General features: G+C 43.0%; 1 protein-coding gene across 4 annotated transcripts in view; it reads right to left on the bottom strand.

Annotated features, from left to right (window-relative positions):
* Bbs4 (Bardet-Biedl syndrome 4) overlaps positions 1-14,454 on the bottom strand; it is a 38,286-nt gene extending 23,832 nt beyond the window's left edge. The window contains exons 1-6 of one of the 4 annotated variants that reach the window (XM_045160039.1): positions 14,366-14,385; positions 13,640-13,823; positions 11,752-11,806; positions 7,866-7,945; positions 3,018-3,081; positions 384-495 (exon numbers count right to left, since the gene is read on the bottom strand). In XM_045160039.1, the coding sequence (XP_045015974.1) occupies positions 384-495; positions 3,018-3,081; positions 7,866-7,945; positions 11,752-11,806; positions 13,640-13,642 (314 nt within the window). In that variant the 5' untranslated portion in view covers positions 13,643-13,823; positions 14,366-14,385. Of the gene's footprint in view, positions 1-383; positions 496-3,017; positions 3,082-7,865; positions 7,946-11,751; positions 11,807-13,639; positions 13,824-14,045; positions 14,118-14,365 lie in introns of those variants that run through there. The other 3 variants (XM_045160041.1, XM_004666711.2, XM_045160038.1) reach the window with 3 other exon arrangements.
* Positions 14,455-14,741: the final 287 nt, after the last annotated feature.

Raw genomic sequence — 14,741 nt, 5'->3', positions numbered from 1 at the left:
AAAGAAATACACCCCATAGCTTCAAAGACTTTGGAAGTGCTTTCATTTAGGAGTCCTCAGGACATTCACTTGACAAATATTAAGTCTTACTCTATGTCAAATACTGTGGTAAGTACTGGAATAGCAGGATAATTCTATGGGTTGCCAATATGATTAGAAGTATGGCCAAAGGTAACATTATGTGATAAGCAATATCAGTATTTTTTTTGGTCAAGTAGGAAGTATTAGTTCCTGAGTACTAGTCATTTTCATATTTCTAGAATAATATATGCTGTTCAAAATGAATCCATTATACCTATCCAGCCTCTCTTTTCCTTTACCAAAGAATACATTTTATGTCATTCTCTATACCCACTCTAGGACCTCCAGGCTCCAGTACTTACAAAGATCTGGCCACTTGCTTGAGATTGTCAGCACACTGTGGACTGAGAATAGCACATGTCTGAAAGAGTTCTAGGGATTCTTGGATATTTCCTTCCAGACGAAAAATCAATGCTGCCAAGAAACAGAAAATAAATACAGAAAATAAAACTGGAAAACAAGGAGGTAAGAAAGCCCACCACACTGAGCACTTGGGAGGCTGAGGTAGGAGGATTACTGTGAATTTGAGGGCAACCTGGGGTTCACAGTGTGTAGCAGTCAGGTTCGCACTGCTGGCAGGAAACACCTGACCAAGAGCAGCTTGTAGGGGAAAAAAAAAAAAAAGGTTTATTTTGGCTTACAGACATGAGGGGAAACTCCATGGTGTCAGGGAAAACCATGACATAAGCAGAGGGGAGGTATCACCTCATGGGCAACATCAGGTAGACAACAGGAACAGGAGAGTGTGCCAAACACTGGCAAAGGGAAACTGGCTATAACACATATAAGCCTGCACCCAACAATATACTGTCTCCAGTAGGCATTAATTCCCAAACCTCCATCAGCTGGGAACCTAGCATTCAGAACACCTAAGCTTATGGGGGACACCTGAGTCAAACCACCACACAGTGATTTCTAGGTCAACCTGGGCTAGAGTGAGACTACCTAAAAAAAAAAAAAAACAAAACAAAACAGGGCTGGAGAGACGGCGTAGTGGTTAAGTGCTTGCCTGTGAAGCCTAAGGACCCCAGTTCAAGGCTTGGTTCCCCAGGACCCACATTAGCCACTTGCACAAGGGGGCGCACATGACTGGAGTTTGTTTGCAGTGGCTGAAGGCCCTGGTGCACCCATTCTCTCTCTCTCTCTGTCTGTCGCTCTCAAATAAATAAATAAATAACAACAACAACAACAAAAAAACAATGAAAAACCACACCAACGAAATCATTTGGAAATTGTATCTTTAGCCCCATCAGGTGTCACTTCAGACAGTGGAAGCAAGCAAAGTTGTTAAAGTAACACTTCTTGCAACACAGACCTTAAACCTACCTACTCCTCTATTTTCAGCATCTGCCACAGGTAAATTATCTTTCTGCAAGTCATCACAGACACTTCACAGTAAGAATATTATAGGTTTTCCTATCAGATGCTGTACTGTGACAACTTCATTGAGAGTTTACAGAAAGAATACCTCAAGTCCAGCAAAGGGATTCTGGCAAAGAACACAGTAATATTTCAGGCATTAGTTTTCAACCAATCAGAACCAATAATTTTTAGGCTAAATTTTCAGAAGAATTTATCAGACATTGAAAGTCTGGAATTAGCTATACTGGAAATAAAAGGTCAATTTCTCATGATGTCTTTTTGTGTGACTGTGTATGTATGCATGCCACAGTGTGCTTATGAAGGTTAGAGGACAACATGGTGGCCAGTCCTCACCTTTCCACCTCATTGGAGGCAAGGTTTCTCTCTCTAGATCTCTGCTGTTCTTTCCCAAGCTCACTGTGAACTTTTGGGAGATTCTCCTGTTTCCACCTCCTATCTCATTGTCAACATGCTGTGACTACACAAACCCGCCACGGCTTCCAGCATTTTATGTAGGCTTTGGGGACTGAAGTTGGGTATTCAGGCTTCAGTGGCAAGCACCTTGTCTACTAAGCAATCTCCCCTGCCTCATAATATCTTAAATAGGAGAATATCTTACTTGTGTAAAAATTATATATATAGAAAGTTATATATAAAGCTGAAGACTATAAAGGTAGTGAAGGCTAAGCAAAGCCAATCATTTATATCAGAGTTAGAAACAGAGTTCCTAGCTGGGCGTGGTGGCACACCTTTAATCCCAGCTCAGGAGGCAGAGGTAGGAAGATCACCATGAGTTTGAGGCCACCCTGAGGCTACAGAGTAAATTCCAAGTTCACCTGGGCTACATCGAAACTCTTCCTGGGGGGGGGGGGGGGGGGAGGGGGCGGGGAGTAAACTGAAGTTAGCCAGGTGTGGCAGCACACTCAGAGGCAGAGGTAGGAGGATCGCCATGAGTTTAAGGCCACTCTGAGATTATGTAGTGAATTCTAGGTCAGCCTGGGCTACAGTGAGACCCTACCTCGAAAAACCAACACACACACACACACACAAAACCCACACACAAAAGAAACAGTTTCTGGAATACAAGGATGCCACTTACAGCATGTCAGACTAAAACTTAGTGTATGGTCCTCTTATTTGGCTTCTGACGAGTGTCGTCTGCCCTCTGCTACATCTTGCACATCTCCAGGCCACTTCTCTCAGTCCTGTTTCACTTTACAGCTTGAGCCTTCCTGCCTCACAGATTCCTCACCATTTAGTGTAGTTACAAGGAAGTCCTCCAAAAGCATCTTGGCCCTGAGGTCACTCAACGTGACAAAGACTATAGATATCTATGCTGGGAAACTGGCCACAACTAAAGCTGGGATAATCACAGCAGTAAAGTTTTAAAAACTACTAGTCATTTCTTAAATTTAGTAAAAGAACCGTATTCATATTACAAAAAATACTGAATTAAAAAGACTTTTGTGGAACATTTACTTGAATTTAAGTATTTTATAAGTTGTTTCCCCACCACCAAGAACCTAGGCCAACTGTATTTATATAGTAAGAAAAAAAATATAAATGTGTCTTACCTTGGACATAGATAGCATATTCGCATAACCCTTGAGTCTCTTGAAGCTGTTCTTTGATAACAGCCTAAAAAAGAAGATACCTCTGAGTAGTGGTTATATGTTTTTAGGAAATGGTAGAAAGAAACAAGGAGCATATATGAAAAGCAGGATACTGAGTAATGACTAATGAAGTTTCTTCACAACTTTTGTTCATGTCAAACCGTGATGTGATTACTGCAGAATGGAGTAAGCAATCTTGTAAGCCTACAGGACATTTCTGCTAATAATGATCTTAAAGAGCATTTTTTAAAAAAAAAAAAACAGATTTATTATTTGAGAGAAAGTGGCAGATAGAGGAGATGGGCGTACTAGGGCCTCTAAGCACTGCAAACAAATTCCAGATGTATGTGCCACCTTGTGCATCTGGCTAGCTTTATGTGAGTACTGGAGAATCAAACCTGGGTCCTTTGGCTTTGCAAGCAATTGTCTTGACCACTAAGCCATCTTTCCAGCCCCAAGAGCTTTTAAAAAAAAAAAAGTGGGGGGGAGGGATGGTTTAGTGGTTAAGGCCTTTGCCTGCAAGGCCAAAGTCCCAGGCTCAATTCCCCAGGACCCATGTTAGCCAGATGCACAAGGGGGCACAAGCATCTGGAGTTTGTTTGCAGTGGCTGGAGGGCATAGCATGCCCATTCTCTTTCTCCCTCTTTCTCTGTCAAATAAATAAATAAAAATAAAATATTTTTTGAAAAAGAAAGAAAAGGAAGATGAAGAAGCTATTAAAGCCAGATAAGCAGCACACAGTTTTAATCCCAGCATTCAGAGACAGAGGTAGGAAGACCGCTGAGATTTCAAGGCTAATCTGAGAGTACATGGTGAATTCCAGGTAAGTCTGGACTAAAGGGAGACCCTACCTCACCCCACCCCAAAAAGGAAATATAGCAACTAAAGAAAAACAACCAGAATCTTTCAAGATTCCTACCAGCACTAAGTATCATTAGTTCTATATCCTGACATAGTTATAAATGCCCTAGGTATAAATTAAAAGCCACAATTTAGACTTTAAAAAAAAAAAGTTTATTCAAATGACCATAAATGCTAGCGAGGATGTGGAAAAAGAGGAACCTTCTACACTGTTGTGGGAATTCAATCTGGTCCAGCCATTGTGGAAATCAGTGTAGAGGTTACTGAGACAGCTAAAATAAATTTACCATATAACCCAGCTATACCACTCCTAGGCATATATCCTAAGGACCTGTCTCACTGCCTTAGAGATACTTCTCAACCTTGTTTATTGATATTTTATTCACAATAGCTAGGAATTGGAACCAACTTAGACGTCCCTCAACTGATGAGTGGATAATGAAGATGTGGCAAATTTAGAAAATGGAGTTCTACTCAGTGGTAAAAAAAAAAAAAAATAAATAAATAAAAATTATGAAATTTGCAGGAAAATGGATGGATCCGGAAAGGATTATACTTAGAGAGGCAACCCAGGTCCAGAAAGCCAAATGTCACATGTTCTCTCTCATATGTGGATCCTAGCTACAAATGATTAGACTTCTATGTGAATAGGAATAAAACTTAGTAGCAGAGGCCAGTAAGCTAGAAAGGGGCTAGAAAGGAGATATAAAGAGAATAGAAGTGGGGCATGGTGGCACACACCTTTAATCCCAGCATTTGGGAGGCAAAGGTAGGAGGATCACCATGAGTTCGAGGCCACCCTGAGACTACATAGTGAATTCCGGGTCAGCATGAGCTAGAGTGAGACCCTACATCGAAAAACAAAAAATAAAATACAAAATAAAGGGAATAGAAAAGGAGGGAGGGGGGACTTAATAGGATCATATTGCATATTTGTTAGTAGAAGAACAGATTAGTAGGGTTGCAAAGGCCTAAGTGAGGTCAGGAGAAGAGACTGAGTAAAGGAAAGGGGGAGGAAAGGCTAATCAAAATCTAAGAGGAACTGGGCATGGTGGCACACACCTTTAAACCCAGTACTCAGAAGGCAGAGAGAGGTAGGAGGATCACCATGAGTTCAAGGCCACGCTGATACTACATAGTGAATTCCAGATCAGCCTGAGCTAAAGTGAGAACCTACCTCAAAAAAATCAAAAACAAAAACAAAAACAGAGGATATAAATAAGTCATAAGGAAACCTACTTTTTTGGAAAATGGAACTGTCAGAAACTATAGATTGTTACTAGAAAATTTTCAATGCCAAGGATGGGATACCTTCAAGTTGTTGGCCAGGGAGGTCACTGGTACCCCCAAAACATTACAGGCCATTGCCAAGGCCCTTGGTTTCCCACCAGGAATAAATGATAAGACCCTATTGCTGAAGACTCCACAGACTTGGACTGCAATGTCACTGAGAAATCCTGCTGGAGCTGAGCTGAAACCTCCATGCAGAACAGCTGACAGAATGTTGGAAAAAGCTATGCTGCATGCAGTTCAATGGGAGAGAATTTACCAGTGGAGACACTCAATAGTGGATAATGCAAGCCTTAAACGTGGCCATCTAGCAAATGAGACAGCAAGTAAAATAGTGGCATGTCTGTTATGGGGGAAACCAGCCTTTCTCTAATTGGACTGGAGGCCCACTCCATGGGAGGGAATACATGCTGGATACTGAAAACCTACAACAGAGGTAGTCATGAACCCTAGGGGTGTAACATCTGCTGCTGTCTGGCTAAATGTATATACTATACTCACCAAACTGTCCAGTAAGCACTTCTCTTAATGTTCATAACCATATATTAATGGTACTTTCACTTTTGGTTAGAGAAGCTTCTCTTTTCAGATGGCAGTGACCTTGGGATGACTCAGAAGGCACCATGATGCTAAAAAGTGACAGAGGTGTGCTCAGCACTGAAATATCTCTATCACACCTTCCAGGGCTCAGGATCCCTTGAGGAAGAGGTGGTGGAAAGAATGTAAGAGCCAGAGGAAGGGTAGGACTCCTTACAATATGCTCCTCAGGACAAAAAATGGCCTGTATATCCATGACCTCACAGTGCCTGATACTACTTACACAAGACCATCATAATAAGAGGAAAAGATCATGACATCAAAATAAAAGAAAGGCTGATTGAGAGGGAGAGGGAATATGATTGAGAGTGGAGTTTCAAAGGGGAAAGTGGGGGAAGAGAGGGAATTATCATGGGTTATTGTCCACAATTATGGAAGCTGTCAATAAAAAAATTAAATTAAAAAAAAAGTTTATTTATTTGAGAAAAAGAATATGGGTACAGTGAGGACTCTTGCCACTGGAAACAAACTCCAGATGCACCCACCACTTTGTGCGTCTGGCTATAGGAGGGTACTTGAATCATACGTGGAATGGGAGGTTTTCGCAAGCAAGCTCCTTTAACTGCTGAGCCATCTCTCCGCCTACAACCTTAGAATTTTAAAAGCTCTGGTGTGTGTGTGTGTGTGTGTTTTGGTAAGACAACATAAGGCTGGAAAGATTGCTCAGTATTAAAGAACACTATCTATGTAAGCATAAGGACTTGAGGAAACCCTGATCCACATAAACAACTAGGCATGGTCATGCACTTCCCAGTCCCATATGAGAGCAACTACCTGACAATTACCAGAGCTAGAAATTCTGGCTCAAATTCAGAAGAGCCATGGAGTGATGCTCTGCTTCAGCCACCACAGGTGAGCACACCCTATAACAGGCAAGTGCATGAGGCACAGCATGGGCACATCAATCTACACACACACACACACACACACACACACACACACACACACACACAAGAAAAAAAAAAAAGCCAAGAACGTTTTGTTTTTTGTTTTTTTCCCAGCATTAGGGATGGAACACATAATAGGCTGCAAGTAAGTACCACTGAGCTGTCTCCCCTGATCCTCAGCTCTTTAAAAAATAATAACAATAAGTTGAAGGCTGGAGATGGCTTATTGGTTAAGGTGCTCACCTACAAAGCCTAAGGGCCCAGAGTGTTAAAAAATAAATAAATAGCTAGGCATGGGGGCACATAACTTTTATCCCAGTACTAGGGAGACAGAGAGAGGAGAATTGCCATGAGTTTGAGGCCACCCTGAGGCTACATAGTTAATTCTAGGTCAGCCTGAGCTAGAGTGAAACCCTATCTTGAAAAACCAAAAAGTAAAAATTACAAAAATAAATAAACTGGGCATGGTGATGCATGCCTTTAATGCCAGTACTCGGGAGGCAGAGGTAGGAGGATCACCATGAGTTCAAGGCCACCCTAAGACTACATAGTGAATTCCAGATCAGTCTGGGCTAGAGCAAGACCCTACCTCAAAAAGCCCAAATAAATAAATAAATTGAGACATGGTCTAAGTTGCCTAAGCCAGCCCAAATTTGTGATCCTCCTGTAGCTAATGCACTATAGTGTCTGGCTCTATTTTGCATGTTAATATCACCAGCATTTACCAGCAAGTTGTAACATATGTGTTATTACCATTTGTATCCAGAGAAAAGGAAACACAAATGACTTACAAATTTACAAATTCTCAACCATCATAGAGAATTATAAATCTCAATGAAATATCATTTCTCGCTTATCCAAAAATCAAAACAATAGGTAACACGCTGAGTTAAATATGTGCCTCTGTGAGACCAAGAAATCTTACAGAATGATGGTCCTCTCAGCTTCATCTTCATGCGAGATGAGCCAAAGAACGCACCTTAACCCTATTTCAGTCTACCATCAAACCTGATCCAACCCACAGCCAATCTAGCATCCGGTGAGCTATTAATAAATATCTGCCTATTGGCAGGTGGTCAATGAAAATTTGAAGTAATTTTCAAATTCAGTGGGCTATCAATTGCCACACTGCTGTAAACAGTATTAGCTGCCTACCAAACAGGCTGCCTCTCACCTTGCATGCTTCATAATCCTTCTGGACATAGTACAGATGTATCAACCAGTTCTGTTTCTCCAATATAGGAAACTCTGGAGCTGAAAAGCATTTTAACAAAGCAAACACTATTGTTAGATTTCTTCCTTTAACACATCCTCCTGCCTAAAGTAACCTACTTGCAATACCACATTCCATTCTCCATACTGCTAACCACAAAAATACATCATATTGCTTCAAGAACATATAGACTATTAAACTACAAGATATTCATCCTGCTATTACACATTGAGTATAAATATTCTTGAGGTATATGGCTTAAAATGTCAGTTTTTCACATAACAGCAGCCTGAAAATAACAAAATCATTAACCAGAACTTTCATAGTTATCCTAAGACATGGTTAAAAACTCATACTTATGAGGGCTTCAAGAACACCTAATAAAAATCAGAGTGGAGGGCTGGAGAGATGGTTTATCAATTAAGGCACTTTCCTGCAAAGCCAAAGGACCTAGGTTCAATTCCCCAGGACCCACGTAAGCCAGATGCACAAGGTGGCACATGCATCTGGAGTTCGTTTGCAACAGCTGGAGGCCCTGGTGCACCCATTCTCTTTCTCTGTCTCTAATAAATAAGTAAAAATAAATAAATCTTTTTAAAACAATCAACATGAACTAGAAACTGCATAATAGGAATCAGACATTGCTTGCTTTTCCAATAGACACAGAGGTGCCAGACTGGGTTACACAAGGAAAAGCCAGCTAGAAAAAGGGCCAGGGAGGTTGGCTGCTCTAGGATTTAGCAGTTCTACAGCACTGGTCAAGTTTATAGCATTACATATCAAATGTGTCTCTTTTCTCCAAATGTGTATACTCTATATTTCATTAAGGTGAACTGGACATATACCAGTTCTTGATTGATATACAGTCCTTTCCTAGACCTGAAGTCAAATGATTCACAGGGTTTGACCACAGGAAGAGTGGAATGAATATTGGAGTAACAACCATGGTATACACTAGCCCTACCTAAGTAGTCAAATCACTCTGGTTATTAAGTGAAGTGACAGCACAGCAAGATGATCCTCATATCCAAAAATAAAATAAAAAATACTGGCAAGTATGTTAGATATTGTCAGCATCACATTGGAATTGCACAAATCTCAGTGACTTTAGAGGTAGAGACAGGAGGATCATGAGTTCAAGGCCAACTTGGATTGCAGAGTGAGTTCCAGGCCAGCCTGGGCAATTTCAGTGAGACATTGTCTCAAAATAAAAAATAAAAAGACTGAGGAGCCAGGCGTGGTGCTGTACAGCTTTAATTCAAGCACTTGGGAAGATGAAGCAGAAGAATCACTGTGAGTTCGAGGCTAGTCTGAGACTATATAGTGAATTACAGGCCAGGCTAGAGTGAGACCCTACCTCAGGGGAAAAAAAACAGGCCCCTTGGCGCACTTACAACTGGGACCCAGTACCCCAATGATGTCCATTAGCTGACTCTATGGAATTTTGATCCTGGACATCCTGCTGGTATCCCGCCACTGACCGCCTACAAAAGAGAGGTATTACCTGAGCCCTGGCCACTCATCTCACTGCCAAAGCTGCGCAGTTAGGGAATTAGACTCTGGGGAGCTCACCCTGGGAGCTCCCCTAATTCTATTATGAACCCTCGGATTGGGCAGCTACTTGACTAGGTGACCAGGTGGAACAGTTCCACCTGCCCAAGGCCTATCTACAGGCAGAAACCACAGGGCTATTAACTTATGATGCCATTAGTGTAACTGTCAGGTGAGAAGTGTTAAATAAATTGTGTGATTCACAAAGTACTGACTCTTGCATGGTAACTCACAGCAGTCCTAAGTCCTGCTTGTGACAAAACAGATGAATGAATGAATAAATGAGTGGTTTTTGTTTTTTCCTAGCAATGACAAATGTAAGGTATTTAGGGCTGGGCTTAGCGGGTAAGACACTTGCCTGCAAAGCCAAAGGTCCCAGATCGATTCCCCAGGACCCACATAAGCCAGATGCAGAAGGGGCACATACATCTGGAATTCATTTGCAGTGGCTAGAGGCCCTGGTGTACTCATTCACTCTGTCTCCTATCTCTGGCTGTGCAAATAAATAAATAAAATTTTATAAAAAGATGAAAACTACTTTTCAAAAAACAATGGGCATGATGGCACACACCTTTAATCTGAGCACTCCGGAGGCACAGGTATGAGGATCGCCATGAGTTTGAGGCCACCCTGAAACTACAGAGTGAATTTACAATGTCAATGTCACAAGGTCAGTCTGACCTAGTGTGAGACCCTACTTTGGACCCCTACCCCCAAAAGAAAAAAGATACAGCTCAGTTGGCCAAAGGAAGGGTACAAGTCCTTACAATGCAACTTTCCAGACAGAAATTGGCCTCCACATCCACAACCTTCACAGTGCCTAGCAATACCTTCACAAAACCCTTATAATAGCAGGAAAAGACGACGAGATCAAAATTAAAAAGAGACTAAGAGAGAGGGGATGTGAGGGAAAGTGGAGTTGTGAAGGGGAAAGGAGAAGGGAGGGGAGGGGCAGGGCAGAGATTACCACGTTTTATTGTCTCTAAGTATAGATGCTGTCAATAAAAAAAAAGTATACACAAGCTGGGCTGGTGGTGCATGCCTTTAATCCCCACACTTGGTAGGCAGAGGTAGGAGGATTGCCATGAGTTCGAGGCCACACTGAGACTACATTGTGAATTACAGGTCAGCCTGAACTACAGTGAGACCCTACCTCAAAAAACAACAAAAATTAAAAAAAAAAAATAAATGAATAAAAATGATAGGCTGGAGAGATGGCTTAGCAGTTAAGGTGCTTGCCTGCGAAGCCTAAGGACCCATGTTCAACTTTCCAGGTCCCACATAAGTCAGATGCATAAAGTGATGTAAAGTGTGTAAGTGATGTGCAAGGTCACACATGTGGCACACGCATCTGAAATTCAACTGCAGTGGCTAGGGGCCCTGGCGCAATGATTCTCTTTTTCTCTCTCTCACACTCACACACACACACACACACGAGCAGTCTGTTGAGCATGCCTCAGAAAAATAAATAAAATGAAATGCTATACTTATTTAACATATACATAAGATTAATTGATTCAGATTTGTACTTTCAGACTTCAGTGTTTTTTTTTCCCTGCAAATATTAAAGTAGTATAAAGCCAGGGATGGTGGCACATGCCTTTAATCCCAGCACTCAGGAGGCAGAGGTAGGAGAATAACTGTGAGTTCGAGGCCACCCTGAGAGTACATAGAGAATTCCAGGTCAGCCTGAGCTAGAGTGAGACCCTAACTCAAAAAACAAAACAAAACAAATCAAAAAAGTACTATATATGTCCAAGAACCATTTAAACACATTTACAAGGGCTGGGGAAATTGGCTTAGTGGCAAAGATGCTTGCCTGCAAACCCTAACTACTCAGCCTTGATTCCCAAGTATCCACGTAAGCCAGATGCATAACGTGGCGCATGATCTGGAGTTCATTTTCATTGGCTGGATGCTCTGGTACTCCCATTCTATCTTCCTCTCTCTCCTTCTCTCTCTCTCAAACATACACACACACACACACACATGTATATGTATATGTATATGTATATGTATATGTATATGTATATGTATATGTATATGTTTTTGGAGGTAAGATCTCACTGCCAGGCTGACCACCATGCCTGACTCTCAAATATTTTTTTTTAAAAATTTAAAATACATTTATAAGTCAATAATACCTAACAACTCCATAAAATAAAAGCTAAATGTTTCAAGAGTTAGACTTACTGCTTTTCCCAGCACACTGTAAAAAGTATTGGTATATATGAGATAAGCAGAATCAATGGGACAATGAAACTTATACACATAGATAAGGAAACTGCATACAGACCTTTTTTCTGCCTGGATTTTTGAGATTCAGCAGATTCAGCAGGAAACTGAATTTTCTGAAACGAAAAAAGTCATCTGTGTTAAAGCATCCCTATGTGTAGTTTTTACTTTTTGAGGCAAGGTCTCCCTCCAGCCTATGCTAATCTAGAATTAGTTCAGTAACCCAGGCTAGTCTTGAACCTAATAATGTGAAATTTTAGAACATAAGTGTAGTCACTTAAGGTTTTTTGTTTTGTTTTGTTTTGTTTTGTTTTTTGAGGCAGTCTCATCTAGCTCCAGCTGACCTGGAACTTCCTCTATCACTCAGGCATAGTAGCATGTGTCAACAATCCTAGAGTTGGGGAGGTGGAGACAGGAATGGATCCCTGCAAGCCTAGCCTCACAGGTGAGCTCCAGGCCAGTGAGACAAAGGACACGCCTCCTGCAGCTCAGTATAGAGCAGTGCCTCCTGAGAGACTGAAGGACCAAAGGCCTTCTTCATCTCCAGCTCTCTGCCGGCTGCCTCTGACTTCTCTCCTATAGTCTGCATCCAGACACATACACACACCCTTAAACTCATAAAATGGAACATTTCCCCTTTGTTCCTCAGATTTTAAGAACCTCCAGTTCTCTCTCTCTCTGGCTTCTGACTCCATCACACCACCTTGTCATGGTGCTGTAACTCTCCTAATAAACCTTTAATTCCGAAAGCTTTATCTAAGCACTTCTCATTGGACCAGCCTGCTCTCTTTAATATATACACCAAAAAATAAAGTTCTACCAAAAAAAAAAAAAAAAGAAAGAAAAAAGCTAAAAATTGTAAAGTCCACCCAGATAGTAATCCCAACACTCCAGTGACTAAGGCAAGAGAATGGTGAGTTAGACCAGTTTAGGATACAGTGAGACTCTGCCTCCGGGGAAAAAAAAAAAAAAATTAAAAGAAGTCCCTGCAGTTCAGCTATCCTACTACTGGATACTATTCTACTCTACTGGTGCCAAAGCAAATAAAATCAGTATATCAAGGAGATGCCTGTACCCACCATATCTAAGTCTGGAACCAATGGAGGCGTCCAACAATAAAACAACAAATGGGTAATAAACTGTGGTGTGTTTAGTCAATAATTATTTAGCCATAAAAAGAATAGTCTTGTTATTTGCAGCAAAATGGGTGGAACTAGAGAAAATTATTGCTAAATGAAATAAGCCACACAGCAAAAGATAAAGCATGTTGTTGCTGATATGCGGAAGATAAATGTTATTTTCTGGTTTTGTTTTGTTTTTTTGAGGTAGGCTCTCACTGTAGCCCAGGCTGACCTGGGATTCACTATGGAGTCTCAGGGTGGGCTGGAATTCATGGCGATCCTCCTACCTCTGCCTCCCAAGTGCTGGGATTAAAGGCGTGCACCAAGACGCCAGGCTATAAATGTTATTTTCAAGGAACGAGAGTAAGAAGGTGGTCACTGGAGGTTAGGAAGGGTGGAGTTTATAAAGGAGGGGAAGGGTGGTAGAGATAACAGGTACCAAAGTACTTAGATAGGAATTCTTGTGTCCTGTAGCACAATAAGGTGAAAACCATTCATAACAATTTATTATATATCTTATAAGGAAGTGGTTCCCATGAACAAAACATAAATGTTAATATTGAAATGCTAACTACCTCGATTTGGCCACTATATCACATTATATCTAGCACAGTATATCTCGTCAATACACAAGTATGTCAATTACCAAAAAACAAACAAACAAAAACCCTAGCCTGGCTGGTGGTACACCGCCTTCAATCCAAGCACTGGGGAGGAAGACGACCATGAGTTCGAGGCCAGTATGAGAGAGTATACAGTGAATTCTAAGTCAGCCTCGAGACCGTACCTTAAAAAAACAGCAGTGGCAAGAAAAAAAAAAAAGCTAACCATAATAGTGGTGCACTCCGGTAATCCCAGCACTATGCGTATGTGCGTAGTCAAACATTATTTAGCCATAAAAAGAATGAAGCCTCGTAACACGCAGCAACATGGGTGGAACTGGAGGACATTATTGCTGATATTCGTATTACCTCGACATCAAGGCCAGCCTGGGCTGTTACAGGGTGAAACGCTGTGTAAGTAACAAATAAATGAATCAACAAATAAACCTGCCATGCAAGGAGGTTCGCTTCCCAGGATAACGAGGGGCTCGTCCTAAATGAATCTACCTAGACCCCTCGGTCTCGGCCGTGCGGAGGAGCGGGCCCACAACTCAGAGCAGCAGAATTCCAGACCAGTTAACTTTCTAAAACTCCCTCCGCACCGAGCAGGCGCGGTTCGGGGACGTACGTACGTACGTACGTCCGTGCGTGCGTGGGGGGGAGGTGGGCAGGCCGGGCCGCGTCCTCATCCCCGGGATCCACCACAACCGTCAGGCCCGGGCGGAAGGGAGTGCGGGGAGCCGGCGCGGAGCCTGTCCTGCGCCGAGCACCCCACGAGGAAGCGCGGTCCGGGGGAAGCCCCAGCGGGGCAAAGGGCTCCCAGCGACGGCGTCGCGGACGGCCAGGTCGGGGACTATCGCCCCGCTGCCCCTCCCGGGGAGCACGGACGTCGTCCCGCCCGGCCCTCCCCTGACGAGGCCGCTAGGACGCCGAGGACCATCTCCGCGCTCACCGTCGCGAGTTGACCCTCAGCCATCTTGGCTCCGCCCACCGCGGCCGGAAGTCTGTCGTTTCCCGGACGACGCGGCGGACGGAAGTCGTAGGCGCGAGGCGGAAGTGGGCGGGACATGAGCAGGGAAAAGTAGTAGATGGCCGAGTGCAAGGTTCGCCCTGGGCCGGCGGCTTAGCGTTGAGTGGGCGGGGGGGGGAGGTCCCCGTTTCCTCCGAGCCTTGAGAGCCGCCCTCGCGGGACTCCCTGCACGTCGTGGCAGGGACTTCCGGCCACGCGGGACGAGACCTGCTCCCACGCTGGCTGTCGCCGTGCACCCGAGGGACCCGCCGCCTCTGCGCTGGACGCCCAGGCTGCGCACGCGCAGCTCTTGAGCTCT

The sequence above is a fragment of the Jaculus jaculus genome, chromosome 10, assembly GCF_020740685.1.
Source record: "Jaculus jaculus isolate mJacJac1 chromosome 10, mJacJac1.mat.Y.cur, whole genome shotgun sequence".
Lineage (NCBI taxonomy): Eukaryota > Metazoa > Chordata > Mammalia > Rodentia > Dipodidae > Jaculus > Jaculus jaculus.
This window is presented reverse-complemented; position numbering and strand designations above follow the sequence as displayed.